This window comes from Pezoporus flaviventris, unplaced genomic scaffold (genome assembly GCF_033815535.1).
Source record: "Pezoporus flaviventris isolate CSIRO_AGI_PZ_B2104156 unplaced genomic scaffold, CSIRO_AGI_Pfla_v1 ptg000020l, whole genome shotgun sequence".
Lineage (NCBI taxonomy): Eukaryota > Metazoa > Chordata > Aves > Psittaciformes > Psittacidae > Pezoporus > Pezoporus flaviventris.
In genome coordinates this window covers 1,300,802-1,323,097 of record NW_026892568.1, presented here as the reverse complement: position 1 = coordinate 1,323,097, position 22,296 = coordinate 1,300,802, and the positions used below count along the sequence as shown (strand labels likewise).

Genomic DNA, 22,296 nt, shown 5'->3' with positions numbered 1-22,296 from the left:
GTGTGAAGATCTTTTCAAGTCGCTCCAAGTGTCTTTCCCCTAAATACACTGACAGGAAGCAAGCAGAGATTACGTCCTGTCTTTTAAAAGCTATTTTCTGCTGGAGGGGAACCAAAATAACTCCCAGCTACAACCCTCCAGAGCCATCTGTTGTAGGAGAGGAGAAAAAAAGGATGTCCCATGTAACCGTCCCCGCTGATAACAGCGCAGCGATAAACAAACAGTTGTACACGTGCTTTGGAGCCACTCGGTCACCACTCCCAATCAGTGGTTGGAGGCTGTATCATGCCCTTAGTTGCTGGCCTACTGGATAGCACCCAAAAACCCCAATTGCACCTGGCCCCCAGCAACAGGCAGTGCCTTAACTGGTGCATATGGTGTCCCTGGATCTCTTGTTTGACCTTGAGCTCGCTGCACTTGTGTGTATGATACGGGCCTGTGTGCAGGCTGTAGGTGTCCTCGAGCCCTAAGCTGTTCACTTAACATACAGATGAGTAGTTGGGCTTACTCCACAAGGACTTGAAACCTTGCTTTTGCCATGGTATAATATTATGGCTGCACTTAAATTGCATACTGAATGTAACACTTAATGTTTTTCTTCTTTTGTTTTGTCTCATTAAAGCTTGAAGAAGAATTCCAAAGAGCGGCCAACATACCCAGAGCTTATGGTGAGTGTGCCTGCATTAAGCAGCGTGTTGATTCGGAGCTGAGATGGGTTACAATGAGATGCTGAAGACAAGGTTTCTAATAGTGACTAGTGATTTGGGATGCTTAGCATCTCCTTTTTCCATAACAGATGAGAGAATCATGGCGCTTCAGGGGCTTGGGGGGATGACTGCGAATCAGAGATGCTCTTTGAAATCTCATTCAGGTGCTATTCCAGTCAGATCAAGGGATTAAAATATGTTAAAGCAGTTAACAAATGTGCTAAGGGACAAGAGTGAGGGTGTGCAGAATCAGTTAGTGAGGATAAAATCATCTGTGTGATGGCTTCAGACGCCCAAGTGAAATGCATGCACCATGGATGCTCCACGTGGGCTGCAGGAGCTGAGTAGCCTGCTAGGCTTCACTGTTGTGGTGCCTTGGAGAGGAGACCTTTTGGACAGAGTAATTCCTGGATATTAGGGACAGAGACGAGTCTGTGACTAATAATTCCGGTTATTGAATTTCATCTGCTGCTTGGATACTGTTTGCTGTATGGACAGAGGAATAACTAAGGAAGAAGATGCTGATAAAGGCTTACGACAGGGGGAAATGTAAAGGCAGTGCAGGGCTTTGAGGTCAGATGCACTTAACTGCTGATGAACTCACAGCAGTGCAGACACTGGTGTACACTCAGCCAGAGCTCTGGGCTGGAGCTGGCAAGACCAGGGTCTGTGGTGAGATTGTTCTGCTGGAGATCCAAGGTTTCATGGCCTCTTTCTCTCTCCCAACTTTCTGGTATTGATCCTGGTGTTCCCAGCTGCCAGCAAAAAGCAGGACAGCTTAGGAAGTCAGTGTTTCACTCCCTAGGCATCTAGTCTGTTTTTTATCCCTACCTGATACACAGCTTGCTAAAGGCAGGAAGGTACCTAACTGTGATTTCTAAAGATCCTGACCCAAATGCTTCCCTGTCTGTATCTGCCCACCCCATCCAGTGCCACTGGGAAGATCTCCTGGGTTAAGGATGGAAGCTGCTGCAGAATTCCCTCAGGCATTGGTGTCTCGTGCCCCATAACTCATAGGACATACATTATGTCATCCAAGGGGTCAGCCTTATTGCTGCCTCTCTGCTCTGAGGTGTTGGGCCCTATGTGGTGTGAAGGTGCCAGGGTTTAAGGTGCTCTCTAGCTGCAAGACACACTGGAAATCCATGTGCTTTCTGCATGTGGTTGTAAGCAGTGAATAATTCCTGTGGCATTTCTTGCTGGGCCCTGTAATGCAATCAGACTATATATAGATCTGATTTACACACAGTTTGCCCAAATACTGGTTTCAAACAAAGGGAGGCCCGAGGTTTATGGCTCCTTTTTTTTAATTTTTGCCCTTTTTTTCATTATCATTGAATAAATACGTATATATTTTAAGCAAATTTCTGAAGTTTGCCAAATGGCCTTTTATCAAGAAGGTTCACCGGAGCAGCTCCGTCTGTTGCAGCATTAATACCCGTTGGCAAGCGAGTGCATTTCTATTGAATTAGGTTCTTGGATCACCTCTCCCGAGTATCTCAATGCTGTGGTATTTTATGGCTGACATGAATGTTGTGAGGTCCTGTGGTTGAGGGTTGCTGTTTTGTTGGGGTTTTTTTTCTCCCTCCTCTCTCCCTTACGGCATTAAGTTGCGGTACTGGATTGGACTTGTCATTTAGACCAAGGCTGCTCCCTTGCTTTCCTGTGGAATTGAGGTTTCTCATGGAAAATATGACTCTGTTCTATCTTGAGCATCAGGAAAACTGATAGGGAGGCTTAATTTCATTTTAAAATCCATTTCCCCAGGTGAAGTAGAGCATGAAACTACTGCAGGACTGGTGGTCTACACATTAAATAGGGCACATTGACCTGGCACAGGGTGTTTAGTGCTGTGACCAGGCTCAGTCGTTGCAAAGGGGTTGGGTTCACTGAGAGACAGGGCTGTAGGCCACCACTAACACCCATGTCATGCTTGTGGGTGCTTCCAGACTGTGGTAGCTCTGCCCTGGGTGCGATTTAGCTGGGATGCGGAAGCAGTGGCATCGCGCTGGGATAATAACACAGCAGGCCATTTGGGCCATCTCTACGAGAGTCATTCAGGACACTTGAATTCCCGTGACTGTCTGACCCAGGGAGACCTTAAATTATGTCTGGATCCTTGCCTCAACCCGTTCCAGCTCTGTTTCCCACATAATTGTGCTTCCTCTTCCTTGCTGGTGTGTCTTTGGGTCGCTTCCCAGCTGCTCAGAGCTGCCTTTTGTTATTCACTGGATAACTTTCCACTCAAGCCCACCTTGGAAAATCTCTTTTCTTCGCTCTTCTCCCTCCACTTGGCCACTGCCATAGGTGATCATTGGAATAGCCAATGCTTAGGGACCAAGGTGAGGTGCAGCTTTGAAAAACGCTGGAAACCCCAATTTGTCCAATCTGGAATGAAGTGAGAGGGTGAGGAACCAAACCGAGCTCCCCCAGCCTGCGCATGGGAAGCGCAGCATCATTTTGCACAGATTTAAGGTCACCTGTGAGCCCCACGGGGTCCTGGCTGCCTTTTGGTTCTCTCTGACACCCTCCTTACAAATAAATACCATCAACTGACAGAACAGTGGGTGTCAAACAGTGTTTTTGGTGATCTCAGGTGAAAGTTGAATGATCTTAGATGATGCGTTGCAGTCCCTGTTAGCAAACTGCATGGCTGGTGCTAGCAGAGAGGGGCTTTGCTGCTGCTGTCAAGGGGCATTTGGTTGTGTTTTTTGATTCCTTACACATATTTTTCCATTTGTGCTGAAATGGAGGCAGGATTTTCTGGCAGGATGTCTTCCCGTGTTGGTCACCATTAAGTAGTTAAACATACAGCTGCGGATGGTTTTCCAGCCGGGATGGCTTTCCTCTTTGCGGTGGTTAGGGGTAAAGTAGCCATCTCCTGCTGCGAGTATGAGCAATTGCAGGGAAGAAATGAGACTCAAAAGTCACCAGAGGGTAAATACACAGATAAAGCAGGAAGCTGATGGAAAACCCACTGCAGTCAGTCTTCCTTGCAAGGGTTTCCTTGCTCCTGATGGAGCTGGCACATGGTGCAGTGGGTAACCACCCTATTACAAGGAGCACATCTTCTCCTGGGGTACCACAGAGCTGCAAGCCAGTGTGTGCTGAAGGGCACCATGTGCTGGAGGTGGAGACAATGCTTTTGAAGACTGCGGTGTGTGTTGAAATGGCAGGGTGTGCTAGAGATGAAGGCAATGCTTTTTAATACTGTCTCTTCCTTTGAAAGCAGCCCAGCCAGGCTCAGGGTTTAGAGGGAATCCATGAGGGCAGCACAAATCTGCAGCCTTCATGAAGTGGCCCATTGAGTTCCCTGACTTGCCTCAGCTGCAAAACATGGGAAGCCGAGTATTCGGATGCTAGTGACAAAATCTTTTTCCTTGTCTAGAAGACTGCCTGAAAAGGTTTTTAGTTTGGTCCTCAGCATCATGAATAATAATGGCTTCTATTTTCCCCCTCTCTTTTCTTTCCCAGCAACATCCTTTCTTCACCCTGCACGAATCCAAAGAGACAGACGTCGCCTCTTTTGTCAAACTCATCCTGGGAGACTGAGAACTGGACTTGTACATGAATTGCCCTTCTGTGGACTGGTGGGTGCAGGGGAGGGGCGCGTGGCAGGACTTGTCATGGAAGCACCAACAGAAAGCCGCCGTGTTTCGCTGTGTTTTGTTTGTATGCTGAGAAACCCCCCGCCTCGCCGAAGTTTTTCAAAGGGTTCTTTGGTATCCATAGTGACATAGAACGAGCTGGGTAGTGAAATGAATTGTAAGAAGGTTGGAAACCTTAAAACAAAAAACAAAACAGCAAAAAAACCCCCATGTTAAAGAGTGATTTACATATTTAATGACAGTCAAAGTCCCCCTTCCTAACTTCCTCCTTGTCCCCTTCCCCCCAAACCAGAATTTGCTTTGTCATGGTAATAGGTGCTATGGTAGTCATGAAGTTGTATTTAGATTTATATTTTGTCCCTTCCATTGTTTTAATATTTATGTTAAGTGCTTGATGGAATAGATTTCTGTTTTATATGAGGATGAATGCGTGGTGACGATGATGATAGGCCACAGCAAGCGATAGTTGTAGGGCTTTGCTGCGGAAAAGGTGTCAAAGGAAAGGAGAAAGAAGAGAAGTGTCTGTGTTGTGGAAAATATTTAATGTGCATCATAAAAAAAGATTATAAACAAGGATCTCAGCTCAGCTACCCGAGCTGTGAGACAGCGTCACTGTAAGGGAGGGAGGCCCCCGCATCCTGTGAGGTTGCCTCTTCCTGCATCCCAGCCATCCTTTGGTGCACTGTCAGCCTCCTGCAAAGGGAAAGCCCCTGCCCTGCATTCCACCAACTTATCCCACTATACTGGGCAGGTTATGAGGTGTAGACATTGCTGGGATAGTGTCTGGGACAAAAACCCAGAGGAAACTAGGTTGTCAGATGAGTTGCACAAAGACGAGGAGGAGGTTGCAGTGGTTGGTCCCCACCAACCCCAGCAGCATTGCCGTGCCCTTGGGCTGGGGATGAGCTGCTTTGAGCCTAGAAGGGAGTTCCTCTCTCCTTCTCCAAATGAGAAGGGATAACAGTATGCACAGCATAACATCTGTGAAAAATGGGATATCTCAGTGTGAGCTTCCAGGGCTCTCACACTACGTCAGCAACAATCCCTCCGTGTTTGCCCACAGGCTTTGGGGGTGCTACTGAGCTCCCCTGGAGCCCGTGCTGGCCCATGGCTTGGGCCACGTCCAGCTCTGGTTGGGATGCTGAAGGCAGCCAGGGGCTGAAGCATGGGCTGCAAGTGTCCTCCATAGAGCTGCAGCCTGAAAACCATGCAGGGAGACCACAGCACACCCTATCAGGAGCTCAGTGCTGTTGTCCAGGTCCTCAGGGAAGGGCTGTTAGCATGGGCAGGAGCCTGGGGACTGTTGGGGTGGGAGGGGAAGATGGCAGATCATGCTGCTTTTAGGTAACACGATCACTGTCAAGAGAAAGGCGGAACCATGCACAAGGTGTTGCTGAGGCTGGAGCAAAGCCACGGGCTCCAGATTAACAGACTGACTGAGCCAAACCTGCATAGCTGCCTCACTCAGCCATGAGGACCTTTGCCTTTGCTCATGGCTCCTTCCCTCATCCCATGGACAGTGCCTGTGTGTGTGGCTGCACTGGAGCGTGCACATGTGCCTCATGCCCTGCCACATGGTTCTCTTCCCCATCCATCGCTTTGGCACAACTCTCAGAGTCAAATCCCACCTTGAAGCATGGCTTACTCTGCAGTATCTACATTGTGCAGGATGTGGTTCAGCCTGGGGTCCAGCCCTTTCTCTCCCAGTTTAGTGGCTCCAGTCTCTGTTGGTGCACGTTGGGCTTCTGGAATAGTCTGAGCATCTGTTTCATAAGCCTTGGAAGGGGTGATGGGGAGGGCAGTATTTAGAGCAGGAGTTCCTGGACAGTGGTACCTCCTGTGCTAGGGATGTATCGACCACTTTGAAGAGGTGCATATAGACAACACAGCCAGGGCTGGCAGCGCCCACAGAGAGAACCCTAAAATAGTCCAGCTCTGCCCTGGGCCTGGCATCGAAGGATGTATGGGAGCACTGCTCATGGGGATTTCTTGATCCTTGTGCCCTTCAGCTGCAGGGCAGGGTGGCTTGAGGAGGAATGCAGGAATCAGAGTGCAGAGGTTTCCTTGCTGCAAAGAGGTCAGGGGTCGTGCAGGCTTCGGGGAAGAGGTTCCCCTTTCTCAGCCTCATGCCATGAGCCTGCCTGGCCCTCGGTAACGATAAGCTCCATATTCCACTTCATGTCGAGGGGAACCTTTCAGGTCACGTTTGTGGTGGGTGAAACCCAAGGATGTTTTACTTCGCAGTGTAATTTTCAGAGGCCTCACATGGATCATGATCTGCCCTCTCATATTCCATGGGGTATGTGTGTGTGTTTTCTCTCTCTCGCTTTCTCAGAGAGCTGTTTTGATTGATTGTCCTCAGCTGCAGCTAAAAGTCCAGCCAGGCAGTTTATGGAGTTGGTTCCAGCATCAATTCTTGCTTTGAAAAACATGACATTTAAAACCACCCTTTGGTTTTCCTACATATGGATCTGATGCTTTTGTTAAAGACTGTTTTTGCCGCTTTCCTCCTGGAATATAAGTCTCATTTGGACACCGCATCTCCTTGACCTCAGAGCACCTTTATTTCAGTGCCATTGTAATTGACAGGTTGAATTTATGAGATGCTGTCAAAGTTCAGTATTAATAGCAGACATTAATGTCACCAGCGTTTTCCAATAGAAAATTAATGTCAGTGTTGTCTGCAGCTAAGTAACCCTCTAAAACGACTCCTGCATGCCTCGACACTACATGCTGAATGCTTGCTTTTATGCTTTTTGCTCTTTCAGTGCTTGGGCCGTCTAATCCCTTTGTTTTAATGACATTACAATAGGGCATGCAACAAATCACTTCCCTTCCCTCCTGGTTCTCCGTGACTTTGTTCCTTTAAAAGTCATCTGCGTCAGCCTGGAGCAAGCGTGAATCTGTATGATCAGTGTGAATGAAAACAGTGATCACCTCTGCGGAAGATAGTTATGGCAGGAGAGAAGTGCAGAGATCGCCTGTCTGTCCTGCATCCTTCGTGGCACATGTGGACACAAAGCTTGGCCTGACCCGGGGTATTCTTAGAGAGAAGCCTGAGTTGGTGGCCCCGGCACAGGGAGGAGAGGCAGGGACTCCTGTGTGCTTAAAAGCCCTGAAGACATGCTGGGCTACAAGATGAAAATCAGACTCTCCTCTCTTTCATTTGATTGTAACCTCTGTGAAGATGGAAAGCCTTTGGCTGGTGCTCAGGACTTTGCTTGGCTGTAACATGAGCACAGGGTTGCCTAGGACAGGCCTGTTTCTGGGACATGAAGCCTTTCCCAACAACAATGCCCCCTGAACAGCCAAGGTGTTGAGACTTAAAGCTGTTCTTCAGAAACCTCTTTTGGTTTTGGACACCACAAGACTGTGTCTTAGATCGTCCTGAACTGGGATGTGTAATCTGCAGAAGAAGCAGGTCTCATGCCATAAACCTGAAACAAACCAAAAATGCACCAGGGAGCAGAGAGGACAGAAAAGCTGCTCGAAGCTGTGCCCTGGACCAGCTACATGGATGAATTCCAATGAGCCATTTGCAAGGCAGGGAGGACCTCTCTGTTCTGCCCCAAGCAGTGGTTATTGGGCTGCATGAGGGATGCTCAGCCCATCCCTGTGGCAGGCAGTGGGGGACCACCGGGACATGATGCTCATCCTTTCTTCCTCCACCATACAGCTCTTGATGCTCCTGCAACCTCCTGATGCTTGAGGCCTTGCCATTCCTAGAGCTCTTGAAGTGTCACTGGGAGGAAAGCTGTTTTCTGGAGCCCACTGGTCTCTTAAACCAGAAACAGGCATTGGAGGGCATTTGCCAGTTACTGTTTTTGAATGCCAGGTCCGTGCTGCTGCAGTGGGTGAAATGCCCATCTCTCCTGGAGGTTCTCCAGGTGTACAGAACTTTACACAGGTATCTATGTACTGTACTTCCTGACTTTTGTCAGGTTTACTGGCAAGGAAGGAGGCATTTCTGACTTGGCAAAGAGGTGGGAATGCCATTTCTGGAGGCAGCTGGCCTCCCCTGTGTGATGGAGGAGGCAGTTGGTGGGTCACTACTTGGAAAAAGCACACCTTAACTGGGATTTCTTCATTCTTGCTACAAGCTAAGGATGTACCTGCACATCTCCCTCCTTTCCTAGCATTTTGGAAGAGGAAATCCTTGTTGGTCAACACAGCGTTCCTTTGGTGGCTGGTCTAATGTAGTTCAGACAAGGTTCCCACCAGCTCCCTTGTTTAATAGGCCTCTTCTTTATTAAAAACAAACCCCAAACTCCTCTCTCAGAAAAGCCAGCCAAGATGCTCTTTTTCTTTCTCCCTCTTCCATCTTGTTCCTCTTAGAGGATCTCTGGGAGCCCGTCTTGGTGCTTTCACTCTTTCACATGCCAAAGATTGCTACATTCCTCTTAGTTATGCTCCTGCCAAACCAGATCTTATAGTCTTGCCTCAAAAATCATCCACTTCCCTGCTCCTTGGGGTTCCTTTTGTTGCTGTTGCTTTTTCATTGAATTTCCTCATGTTTATTGACATGTCTATTGTTGAGCTTCCTGGACACATGCAGCTCTCTTTTTCGGATGCAGAGAAAGACAAATAGTTGCCTTCACTGGTCTGCCCCTGCTGTTGGGGAAAGACTGTTAGTGATATGATTCCTACAGATGGGGATGGGTCTCATTTAGAGCTAGGGTCATGGAGGGTGTAAACTGGCATTGCTCCATTGGCTTAGCTGGAATAAAGCCAGTTTTGTCCAGCTGAGAATCTGTCCTTAATGTCTAAACAGTTATTACACACTAATAAAGATTAATGATTGTAAATCCCCACGGATTATACATAAAATGGCAAGTTTTACTCATTAATCTTTATTGCCATATTATAGCTGTTTATGTTAGAGGAGTCATCCCTCTCTGTTCTGCACATGCACTTAGGAGGTGGGGGCTGAGGGGGGGGGGATGAAGGGTGGACAAACCAGACCAGATGTCCACGTGTTTTACAGCCTGTGTCCTCCCCCCAGGTTGGTTGTTTCCTTGAAAGCCCTTAACCGGCAGCAAAGGATGTATCGCAGAGCTTTGTCTGCTCCGCTGGCCTCTGCCTGAGCTATGAAATCCAGATTGTTCCCAGTGAGAAGGGATCGGATCTCCTAATTAACATTTCAGCTCAGCCTTTACTGGAGCAGATGGATAATATGGAATTTGACGTGCGCTCTGGCAGGCCAGAGCTCTGCAGTGCAGTGAGATTCACTCTTCTGGACTGTGGCTTTGGAAGAGATGCTTTCTCTGCAGTTAGTAGCCGTGTTGCGGGTGGAAAGGATGCTGCTCCTTCACATAGCCCCACAGTGTTGAAGCAGTTGAATTTGTTAATAAGAGGGTCAGAAAAAGCTCAGTTGAATCTCAGCTCTTATGTGCTTGCAGATACATAGAGACACAGTGAGGAGCTGGTGGTGCCAGGGGTCTGGACACAATGATCTGTGTGCTGTATAAATGAAGAGGACCGAAGAGAGCGTAGAAAACTGCAAGGGTGGGTTTAGTGTCATAGGGACAGAATGAGCCCTCTGACAGACAGCTGGAGTCAGTTCACTCTGCCAGGGAAGGTCTGGAGTTGGGAAGGCTGGAGCAGAAAGAGAGGGCAGAAGAGCCACCCAAAGACTCAATGGAGCAATATTCTTGCCACATGCTCCTTGAGACCCAGATCTGTAGGTGATGGCTTTGCTCACGAGTCCCAGATTACCACTGCATCCCCACTTCCAGCAAGACAAACACAATCTAAACCCCAAAAGAAACCCACAGGGACAAGCTACAAGTGAACTGATGCTTGCTGCCTGCTGCATGGCTTGTGCGTTGCTGCTTCCCCTCATCAGTGGGAGTCAGAGGTCTGATTTAAACGGTGGGGAAAGCATGGGAAAGGCCTCCATAGCTGAGACAGAAGAAGGTAAACATTTTAAGGTGGTCTCTAACTGGGCTAATGGTGGAAATACCTAATTTACAGGCTACAGGGATAAATGAATTCTTCAGGGGTCTATCCAGCCGGCAGTGACGTTCCACGGGGAGCAATTCTGGCTGTGTGACATTTATTACATGGCCTCCTTTAGTGCACCCCTGGGTTGCTCGAAAGCTCTTCGCCTCCATCGACACGTTACGTCTCAGTCACCTTTACGTTCTGTTTTATGTCTGGATTTTACTAGCAGCCTTTATTCTAGGCGGTTGGTCGGAGCGAAGGCAAGGGAAAGGGGCCTCCAGCCAGCTCTGCAGAGTGCTTTGGGACAGGAAGGAGCTGCTTGTCTGATATCCAGTGCCTGCTTAATGGGAAGCCACATCCAGGGACGAGCTGTCCTGCAGGTATCCAGCCCAAGCGAGAGCTTCTCCTTTCTATACAGCATTAAAAATCCCTTTTTTGGAAGTGGAGCAGCTCTGGATTTGCAGCCAGGCTGCAAGGACAGGCTGCATTATCTTCCTCGAAAGGCTCTTTGCTTTCTCTACGATGGGGCAAAAGTCCAGCGGCTGCGAGGTGCTGTGAGGATAAGCTGGGAAAAGCTTGGAAGCGTCTTCAGCGCTCTGGAAATAGGGATGGAAATCGCAAAAGATCAGACGTCTTTCGGCAACTTCCAAAGCTCTTATGGTTTTAGCCAGACCTGAAAACCCTTCCTAGAAGTTTATTTCAGGGTATTTTGAGCTGGGACTTTGCTTTTGGGCCTAGCTAAATCCAGGAAACTCGGAATAGTGTAATTTTTGAATAAAGAGGGGAAACACACCCCGAGTATTACTGGATCAATGAGGAATGTTCCTGTTTGGTTTCTCTTACAGGAATCGTTCAGGCCAGCTCAGGGTTTATCCTAATTTAGTCTGGTTTTACCCCAGATAATTACTCCTTTGTAGGAAATAAAGAGATCAAACCGTGGTCTTTCCAGAACACTGCGACCCGTCACGCAAGGGCATGCACCAAACTGTGCCAGAAGGTGGATGGAGATAAGTGCTACAGTAAGAGGCAGCCAACGTCTGTCTGATGGCTGGAGAGAGCAGTCTGGCAGCCAGCATGGCCAGGGCCTCCAAAACATAGGTAGAGACAATTCCCCCAGGGTTTGTGTGATGGAGATATCAGTCTGCCACGTCTTGGGTTTTTTCCCCCCTCTATAAAGAACATTCAGGCATCTCAAATTGTCCTGGAACAATATCTGAAAGCCTTTGGTATTCCTCAGCTCAGATGCATGGATTCTTTCAGGATGGATACTGTGAAAAGTCAGGAAAAGCCAGGTGTCCTTGATTTATGCAGCCAGAGTGAAGAGACACAGATTAAGTGCCTCATAAGAGCCAAAAAGGTGTGTTTAAAGATGAATTACAGTCGCTGCCATAGCTGTGAAGTCAGGATCTAATTCTCACATAGACAGGTGCAGCTGCAGAGCTCTCCAGCCACATTTAGCCCAGATTTAGTTGTAAGTCTGGCATGAGTATCTAATATGGGCCTAAATATCTAATATGAGCCTAAATATCTAATGTGGGCCGTGCTGTTTGGTAGCCTTCTGGCTCTACAGGCAGGAAAAAGCCTGGTTCAAAACACAGGATCACCAAAACCAGGGTTTGGCTCCAAACATTTCCTCTATATCTATGTATGAAGTGAATTTCCAGAGCTCTGCCACTGTTCTGTTTCCCCTGTGTGAAGCGAGTGGCACAGTTGTCACCGTGCCAGTGGGGCTGGTGGAAATAGTCACAACAGATGAAATGGTTGGAATTTCCCATTGATTTTTTAACAGCAATATATTGGGAGTCAGCGGCTAAATGCAGTCTCACGCACACTGGAAATGTGTTGGAGTGAAACTTGTCGTTTCTCATGGAAAAAGAAATAACTGTCTAAAAATGTCAGAAATCTTCAATTTCGGGAATTGCCATTTTATTGGCAAAGATCCCCGTTTAGCATCGAAATAGATGAAATTTCGGGAGCTTCTCCCTGAAGGTGTGAAATCTGTTTTCTCTTGAGATGGTGGTAAATTTGAAACAGGGTGTTTCTGAACACTGTCAGCTAGAAATAATGGAAGAGATGGGGAAGGACAATGGAAAAGGAACCACTTCCCAATGGTCTGTTGGTGTTGAAGAGGACACAGGCAAAGCACCCATGGCTTTTGAACATGTTAGAAAGGTTTTCCAACCTGCTGTAATGCAAGTCCTTGTTTTACGTTAGTTTTAGGACTTTTTTACAGTAACGTCATTTGTTTTATAACTGTGAAAGTTTCTGTTTTTCCTTACACGTGGAAGGCTGATTTTTCCTTCTCCTGTTCCAATTACTTATTATTGATCCATTTCTTGTACTCTCCAAGGTGTGTTGAAGGTATCTCCCAGCCTGCCTTTGAGCCATATGGAATCACTGTATTGTCTCCTCTAACGGCTGGGATGGTGAATGGCAGTAGATGGCTAATTCTTATTTTAAATCATATTTATAGCAATTTAGATGGGGTTTTTTAGTGACCTGATTTGCCCTAGAATTAGGGATGAGGAATCCTTTTAAAAACTGTGGCTTCAAGTTTTTCTTTTAAGTATCTTGGAGGTTTCTGAATGACCCTTCTCGCCCTTGTTTTTAATAGGAAAAGCATCAGTTGGGTTGTAGTTGTTCCTTCAAGGGGGGGTTGACTAGCATCAGGGTTCAGTTTCAGTGGTGAAAATGCTGTCACAAGACCATTAACCAAAAGTGCACCAGAATGCTGAGAAAACAGTAATTTCCCACCTGAAAAGTTAAATCTGGGTTATGACAAACTTGGTTTGTCCAAGTCTCATGCCAGGCTTTTCTGTATCAAATTGCATGGAGCTTTCCTCTATACCTTGAGCCAGTGAGACCTGGGTTGCCAGGACTGCTTTAAAGCAGGGCTGAGGGCTACCCAGGCACCCTCTGACCACGTCTGCTTTGGGTATGAAGGGCACGAATCCTACACAAATGGTGGAGCAACTAATGAATGGTTTCTTCTTGCTCTGTAAGAGATATCGAGGTGAAATCCTGTAAGCGTGACCTGTATGAGACAAGCAGGATTGGAGCTCAAAACCATCAGCTTTTTGTCCTTTTTCTCCTCTTTGCAAAGGTGCCTTGCTGCTCTGCTGCTTCAAAAGCCACCCCAGCCTTTCTGACAAAGAATCAGAGTTATAAGACCCTTTAGGTTGGAAAAGACCTCTAAGATCATCGAGTCCAACCATTCACCCAGCACTGCCAAGCCCACCACTAAACCATGTCCCTAAGTGCCACATCTACACGTCTTTTAAACCCCCCCAGGGATGGTGACTCAACCACTTTCCTGGGCAGCCTGGCTGCTGTGGTGCATCTGTTTTCAAACAGCTTGCATTGGTTTTCTGGTTTGTTTTTTCTTCCCCCTATGTATAAGAAACGTTGGGTAGCAGAATGTGGAATTCATTAGAAGTTCATAAAGCAGGGACCTCAGAAGGATGTGGGTATAAATGCTTTTCAGGCATCTGAGGTGAACTTTAAATGGAGCTTTGGCCCTCGTTTGCTTTCAGCTTTTCAAAAACCATTTATGAGAAAGTGGAGCTGTCAAAGCCATGCATGAACTTTGCCTTCTTGCAAATAACTTGTCTCAAAGTAAGTTGTCAAAATGCACAAGAAACTTGTCTCAAAGTAAATCCAGTAGCTCCACAAAGCCGGAAACGTGTGTGCATTAGTGTGTATGCATGCGTGTGTGTGTGGGTGCACGTGCTGTGCATGGGTGGGTGCAGCGAGTCTACCATTTTGGAGATGTAAAACACACAAAGCAAGTGTTTTTACAAGAAAAAGGCAATGTAAAATGTTTATTTCTTGGCAGAAGGACACCAGACCACATCTCCCATCCTTCTTTTAATTGCCTCGTGTTTGTTTTTGTTGTCTTAAGTCTTTGCTGGCCTGTTTCCTCTGTTGCTACTTAGCAGCCTGTAACCTCACACAACCCCTCTGGCAGCGAGGGAGCGCATGGCACTGGGGAGCTCACCGGGAAGAGCACTGGTGTTCACATCCATGAGAGGAACCGAAAAGGGAGCGTTAGGGTAAAAGGCAGCACAATGCAATATGAGCATTTTCCAGTTTTTAGCCTTGTTGAGGAAGCTTTGTCCTCATTGGAATCAAAGCTGCCCACAGCCTACACAAGACCCAAAATCACAGCTTTGATGGATTGGTCCAGAAATAGCTTTGGGAAAGACTCTCCCTGCCTTGACTGGTTCTTGTGAGCATGTACTAGTGGTATATTGGAAGAAACGAGGTGCTGTCACCTCTGTGAGATGGCACCCAGGTTCTTATCAGTGCTGGTTAAGGTCCCCTCAGGCTTTGCCCAGGCTTTTAGCAGTGCAAAGCCAGTGGCCAAAAGGCAACACTGCCCATGCATGAGCATGGCTCTGAGCTCCTATTCCTGTCTGCAGCCGGGGGAAATTCTATCAGTCAGATGTTACAAAGCTCACAGGGTCCTCCATGCACTCCAGAGTACCTCGGTGGTCTCCCAGCTGCCCACCCATATAGCATTGCATCCGCCCTGTCTGAAACCCTTCTCATAACCTGTGTTGTCTTCATTCATCTCAGAGCCGTTCCTCATACCATGAAGGTGACAGATAGTAGGAGACTGACAGTGAGACCAGGCTTTTATTTGATGCTGTTGTGTTAATGAGATGCTTTTAGGACCCGTGTGGTGCTGGATCAAGGATATTGGTGGAACAACGGAACTGGTATTCTTTAACCCCGACTGCCTTACATCCTTCCCCTCCACCCTCTTCATTTGAATGAAGAGATTAGATTGGGAGAATATATTTAACTTGAAAAAAAGCCCCAAATCGTGCCGATGGAATAGGTTATCTTTCCTACACTTCAGTTTTATTTCTCAGGATATGCAAAGGTTTATCAGTGCTGCTGAGAGGAGGGGACAGTACACCTTTTGGAAACTTCAACCACTGTAACCGTTTTCCAGATGTGCGTGTGTGTGTGCGCGTGTGTGTGTGTGTTTAAACTCAGCACTGTGTGTGCGTGTGTTCTGCTGGATATTGTGTGCATCTATGAAACGCTTCAAACAACTGCCTGGAAGTCAAAACCAACCACCTCTTTCCAGTCATATGTTTGCCGTGACTTTTCATAACCACACTTGAACTAGTGGTCTTGGATTCAATATTCAAAGAGCAGGGCATCTTTATAGCGATGGTATGTCAGTCAAATTAAGGAAAATGTACACAAAAGTAAATAAATGAATTTAAAAGTAACGTGCTCTCAGCCTACGTGTGTTTAACCAATGGAAGTACAACCGGTTGTTGGGGATGCACTTTGTGCTGCTTTCGCTGGTCATATGGAAGGGTTTTGAGGCTCGCCTTCCTCATAGCAGCTGATCGAACGTTGGGGAAAGCTCAGAGTGCTCAAGCTGCTCCACAGAAGTAATTGTCAGTCTTTGTGCAATTGGTTTTAGTTACTGCACATTGGCTGGTGAGGGCAGACTCAGCCACATCCCATCCAGCCCACATCAAAGCACCAGCTCCTGCCTGGCTCTGGAAGGGCTCTGGGGTGACCAGAGCCGCTGGGTTCCTTCTCCCCTCCCCAAAAAGCCACGTTCCAGCATGGATGTGGGGCTGTAAGTGGACACAGGGTCCATGCACAGCATGGCCTCAGGGTACGGGACTGATACCAACATATCCCATTGGGGCTGGAAGCACCTGGATCACTCAGCACCTTGCAATGATGTGGCCAAAGTGAGCCAGTGGGGTTTGTGCAGCCATCAGCGCCTGAGCTCTCAGGCTGGAAAACAGATGTGCTGCTTCTCTCTGTCTTTCCCCAGGTCCTGGATCCAACCCTAGATTCCACTGCCAGCCCCATCACTATTATCTGCAATTAAGCCTTGCATTTCTTTAGAGGTTAACTATTAGGTTGTGCATTTGTCATGATGCGAAGCCAATTTTCACCCTTAATTTATTAGGCTAAGTCAGATAGCATTTTGCTGGAGTAAAGCATGCCTGGTTGGGGTCATATTGAAACATGAATCGCTGTTTCCCTCTTTCTCATGTAAATAAAATTATGCTTCCATTTATCTTAGAATTGCTGAAAACAATATATCAGCTCCCTCTGCTGAAAAGCACAAGTTGCAGAGCTGGTGCACTAAAGGATGGACTAAACAAAAATAGCCCACTTAATATAATAACCTCTAAAGGCACAGGAAAGGAATCGATGTTTGTGGCACACAAGAAGCGCAGTGGCCGGAGCTGAAGGCTTTGAGATTGCGAGGGAATGTTACCCGGCGTCAGTGATGGGAATGCCGGTGATACGGAGATTGCCATAAAAACGTCTGTAGAGAAGAGCTGCAAGAGGCACATCACCATTTCTGGGAATCCTAAGCAAAACAGCCGCCCAAGTTTTATCTGCACGATGGGGTGCCTGTGTGAGTGCATGTGTGTTCTGTTTGAAAGCAAGGAATTAAGAGCCACGCTTTCATTTGATCAAATCAAATTACCCTTGTATGTTCAGAATGCTTATGCATCGGTAATTTTTATATTAGGGCTTTATCTCCCTGTAATCAATTCCAAATACAAACCTATTTTTATCTCTGAAGCGCAGCAGTAATTTAGAAGATGTAGACGGAACGCACACGAGATGCCAAAAGCAATTCTGCGGAGCCTCTTTTGTTGTCATCTCCAATGCGCCGGGCCCTGCCTTCAGCCTCCCACCAGTTTTAAAAGCCCCCAGATTTAACAATTGAATAAAGAGGGGTAAGAGGACTGAAGCAGTTGCCAACCCCCAGAATAGTCGGGAGGTTCATGTGCACCTCTGGGGTAGAGTTTGATTGAGCATGGCACAGTAATGTAAACTGTGCTGAGCTTTGTAATGCAATTACCTTAGTTGGTGAAATGGCAGAGCTTGTTCCCTCTGTCTCTCTGCCTGCTGTATAGTGTTTCATGTGTGAAGAAAAGGAAACAGTGAAATAATGCCCTGTGTTATCACCACTAACTTCACACTGCAGTGAGGAAGAGTGGAAGTTGAGGTCCTTACAGTTAAAAAGGAACTCCAGTCCTGCATAAGACAGCATTTAAGCATGTCCAGCCTGAAGTGCATCTTTTATATGGTCCTTCTTCAAGTTACTTTCCCACACTGGAGGTGTAGGATTGTAGAGCAATCCTCTGGCATAACAAGCAGCACTCAGAGAGAAAAATATCCCTGCCCTTGTGGAAAGTGTCTCATCCACTGAATGTGTCCTTGTTTCCTGTATCTGTGGTGGTTGTTGAAATTGGAGATAATGAGAAATCAAATGCCAAGGGATAAACAATTTGCAGCCGTTAGAGATTATAAAATGGGAGAGAGATGTGTTTCACAACTCTTCTTGCTAAAGATAGCCTTGAATATCTAGAACTCAACTTTGATTTCTGACTTTGGCCTGAGAAATGACATTTTCCTCATACCTCTCCATGGTGACATTGTTCAGGAACATGGCTCAAGGGTCTGGGGAAACTGCAGGGTTTTCTTCCAGGTCACACACTGTACCTGTTCAAATACAGCTCTCGCTCTGCAGGTTGGCTCCACTGTTGTGTGATTCCCTTGTGGCTGTGACAAGGCACAGGAAACTTGGCAATTAGGTTTGATAAAATAGGCATGGATAAGAGCATCTGAGATGACACACACGCTTCTTTGCAATGAGCTTCTCTGTATCATGAAAAACACTATCATAGTTAGCCCAGCCACTGCAGCACAGTGCTCCCTTCCTTGCTCTTCTCTTTCCTCCTCTCATTTAGGATCCCTGCTGTGTGCTCAGCGATATTTGCTTCCAAAATGCAAATATGCCTAATGAAGCACTCCAAAACCCCAATCCCAATTTCCATGCCAGCCCCGCAAGCTTTCTGCCCCTCAGGAGCACCTGCAATAGCAGCAGCCATGTATGCGTTCATGGATATGGCTTTTCAAACTACCTCTTTGATCTTGCCAGCGCAGACATCACTTCTGCTCTCTCAAATTACCCTGGTGTTTCCTGGTACAAAGCCACGTATTAGCACTCCAATGCCCTTTTGGTTACAGTTCTGGCTCTCTGGTGCAGAAAGTGCATGGCACGATGCTGAAAGCAATGTATTGCAAAGAATACACTGCATCTAGGGGGTGATGTAGTTTACCAATGTTAAAAATACAGCTGTTTAATTCTGTTTCATTTACTTGCCAATTCCTACTAAAGTTATGAGAGGAGCAGCCAAATTGGAAGTGTTTTCAGTCCTAAAAAAGCATCCCATTTTAATACCCAATGATTGGTATTCACGTTAATAGGTCTCTTTCAATATGCTTCTATTAACTACAGGTATTAAAATGGAATGAAAGACCATTACAGAATGTTAACAAATTATTCATGGCAAACAAGTAAGACACCTCTCTTGTTTGCCTACCACTTTCACATTAAAGTGCTTTTGGGAAATAATAATATTAATAATAATAATAATAAATTTCCCTCTTGAAGGAATCGTTATTAAAGCATTTTGCATGCGGATTACTTCAGGCCTCAGCATTGCAACTCTCGGCTAGGTTGGGAGACGAAGGCCAGGATTTGTTGATTGAGATCAGATGGCTGGTGGCGAGAAGGAATCTAGATGACTTAACTGGAGGGATTAAACTCGAGTCTTTTGGCTTCCATTTGGCTGTTTTATAAACTCCGCCGCTGGGCCAGCTTAGCTGGGCTGCGTTCCCCTCGTCGCATGTGTGATGTTAGCGGGGTGGTTTGTAGCATCAGCCAGTCCATCACTATTAGCAGCCCAGACGTTCTGGGTGAGAAAGGAGTAGACAGTGTAAGTGAAAGCTAAAATTAGTCCCTGAAGCGCCCATCCACACACCTCCAGCTCGGTGGCTGACCTCCTGCCGGCTCCGGGAAGCAGTAGGAATGCTCTCCATCCCAGCCAGCACCTGGAGTTCTTGGTGGTTGATAGCATGCGGATACCGATGACATTCCCAAGAGCTCCAGCCCTGTTTCCCTGCCCTGCCCAGGGAGAGGCAGGTCTCTGTGGTACCCAGCACATGGCTGATGTCCCTGGATGCAGGGTGATGTACCACTGGACACGTGAGGAGGAGGGTTGTGTTATCAGCCATCCGCCTTTGAAGCCTCACCCATCAGCCATACCCCATGGGAGTACATGGAGCTCGCTTTCTTCTTTCTTTCAGAGCCCTAACCTTTAATTTTACAACACTGATTGAAACCAAGAGTGGAAATAAACAGTCAGAACTACTCTGTTTTCCTTCCCCTCCCTTCCATTATCTTCTTTCTTTTCCATCCATCCTCATTTCACATGCCTCTCAGATTGCGTCCCCCTGGTTTTCCAGTTATTTATTGACCCAGACCTAATTCCTTATTTCCAGAAATGTGTCATGAATCCTGCCTTTGAACCGTTTGCTTTTTGCTTTCCAGGCTCACCTCTTTGACCACGTTTTCCTGTAAGAGATAAGGATATAGGGTTTGTGGAGTAATCGCAGCAGGATGCCTGGGTTTCATTCATAGATCTGTTGCCACTGGCTCATTATGGAAAACCAGGAGAGTTATTTCACCTTCCAGGGCCTCACCTCAGTGTCACCATCTGTAAAACAAGGCTAATAATTGTTATCTCTTCCTTGCAGGAGAACTGGGGAGCTTCACTAATGACCATCTGCTAAATGTTCTCAGAGCCTCACATGAGCATTTCTACTGAAGTGCAAATTATTATTAGAAACCAGGGATTGTTACTGGATTGATATCAAATCATTGTCGACAGATTCTCTGCAGGGAAAACTTAGGCGCAGCCAACAAGAACAAGCTGCATGTTTTGAAGTTGTGCAGTTGATTATATTGGCTTTCATCTTCTGGTAAGAGGATCCTCTGCCATCTGAACTCTCTGATCTCTGGGAACACAATTCATCCAATCAATCTGGAGGAAAATAAACCTCCTCAGACAAGAAAATAAAGTATCCACCTGAGATCATACGAAGATGGAAGATGTCAATTCATTCCCAGCCCCACAGCCCTTAACTCTTGAGATCCCAGTGTTTTCCCAGCCCACCAGGCAATGCTTAGGAGCAGGATATAACGCATCCCTTACACACAGCCTCAGTATTGCGAAGAGCCTCGTGGGCCTGCCTGGGTGAAGTTCTAATTGAAAACATGCAAATATTTTACAGTGAAATTGGTGCCACTGAAGGTTTCTATGGACTGTTTGAGGGATACGTCTTGATCTCATGGCAGCTTATGTATGCTGGGACTGATCGCAGCTGTGGCTCCTTCCCTTGGGTCATAGTTTAACCCCAGCTGGCAGCTGAACCCTATGGTGAGATGCAGGAGAGAAGTGGAGGGGTAAAAGTGAGATAACTCATGGGTTGAGGTAAATACAGTTTAATAGGGAAAGAAAAGCTTTGCACATGAGAGAAGGAAAACAACAAATTCATTTGCCACTTCCCAATGGCAGGCAGGTGTTCAGCCATCCCAGGCAAGCAGCGCTCCATCACATGTGATGGTGACTTGGGAAGACACACACCATCACTCTGAACATCCCTCCTTCCTCTTCCCAGCTTTATATACTGAGCATATATGGTGTGGGATATCCCCATGGCCATGTCTCCTCCCTACTCCTTATGCACCCCCAGCCTCCTCACTGGTGGGGTGAGGAGCAGAAAGGCCTTGACTCTGTGTAAGCTGCCCAGCAGTAACTAAAACATCCCTGTGTTATCAACACTGTTTCCAGCACAAATTCAAACCACAGCCCCACACCAGCTACTGTGAAGAAAGTTAACTCTATCCCAGTGAAAACCAGCACACCAGCATAAGTCAGCCCAGGGAGAAGGATACTTCCATACCATTCCTGGACCTGATGCAGTACATCTTCTCCCTAGGGCAGCCTCAAGCTGCTGACAGCAGGTGGATTTAGTTGCCAACTGAATCTGGAATCCATGTTTAGCACCATACAAACACAGAGAAACCATCACTGGGTCATCATTGGTGTGTACCCTATGAGACCCGAATGAGCTCCACTGATGGCTTTACAGGGAACCACTGCCTTTAGAAAGCTTGGCCTCCAATCTTTATAGTGCTTGGGCTCATCTGCTGTGTTTTCCCTGAGCTAGAAACAGAGAGGGAGGATTGCTGGAGGCTATAAACCATTACTGGGTATTCAATAGCAGCACTGTCAATAGGGACAAACAAGAAGAGATGGGGCTGGAAGTGGGGATAATTACAAGGACCAAGTTGTGAGGACCAGAGAGCTCAGGGCTCCTTGTGACACTAAAACTGATAACATATAACGGGGGGAGTCTTAGCAGAGAGCTTCCCCCTCCCATACTATTATGTGCCATTATGGTCACTATCTTAGTTTGCGGGGTTTAAGCGTACCAAATGTGTTTTAATGATGCTGTTACTATCCAACAACATCACTGGTGCTGCACTCACAAAACCCTTTCCAAAGCAATGCTGTCAGGGCTTACAGGGAGGAAAAGGAATGTGAATACCCCTGGTGCAGCCATCTGCAGTGCGCTGGGGACGCTGGAGACAGCACTTGGTTCTCTGGTGCAGTGCAGGCCCTGTTAAAAAATGGGGGGACAAAATAGCTCAGTAATTTTTTAATTAAAAAAGGATACTGACATCTTGCATTAAAATTTGAAAAAGCAATCCTCTACATTTAAAATATACCTGTAAAATAATATGGGCCTTTGGGCTATTTCCTCTAATATGTAACTTTGGTCACATGGCTCCCATTAAGACACCAGAAAAGCTTGTAAAGTGGCATTTATAAGCTCAACGTAGGAAATTTCTGTATTTTTTTATTTTGAATTTATAATCCCCTACCGGAATTTGCTGAAAGAGATGAAACTTTAGTGGAGGTTTTGGGAATAGAAGGATTTCTGAGGAAAAACAGTCGTCTTTTGGTAAAATCCCCATCTGTTCAAATTTTTGACATTTTCTTCAGGCAAATATATTTTTTGCTTAAATATTGAAGAAAAAGAATTCTGGATAAGAGCTCAGTCACTAATAGTGAAAAGTGTTATGAAATATGAATGGTTTGAGATAAAACTACTTAAAACAC

At 46.6% G+C, this 22,296-nt stretch overlaps 1 protein-coding gene and 1 long non-coding RNA gene across 5 annotated transcripts in view; both read left to right on the top strand.

The window, feature by feature from the left end:
• Nucleotides 1-20,806, top strand: part of MAP2K6 (mitogen-activated protein kinase kinase 6) — a 55,823-nt gene extending 35,017 nt beyond the window's left edge. For 2 of the 4 annotated variants that reach the window (XM_061455237.1, XM_061455240.1), the window contains exons 11-12: nucleotides 623-668; nucleotides 4,182-4,735. In XM_061455237.1, the coding sequence (XP_061311221.1) occupies nucleotides 623-668; nucleotides 4,182-4,259 (124 nt within the window). In that variant the 3' untranslated portion in view covers nucleotides 4,260-4,735. Of the gene's footprint in view, nucleotides 1-622; nucleotides 669-4,181; nucleotides 4,736-19,864 lie in introns of those variants that run through there. The other 2 variants (XM_061455239.1, XM_061455241.1) reach the window with 2 other exon arrangements.
• The window catches only part of LOC133270244 (uncharacterized), a 255,012-nt gene that overhangs the window by 68,788 nt on the left and 163,928 nt on the right, over nucleotides 1-22,296 (top strand). The gene's annotated exons all lie outside the window — the stretch shown is intronic.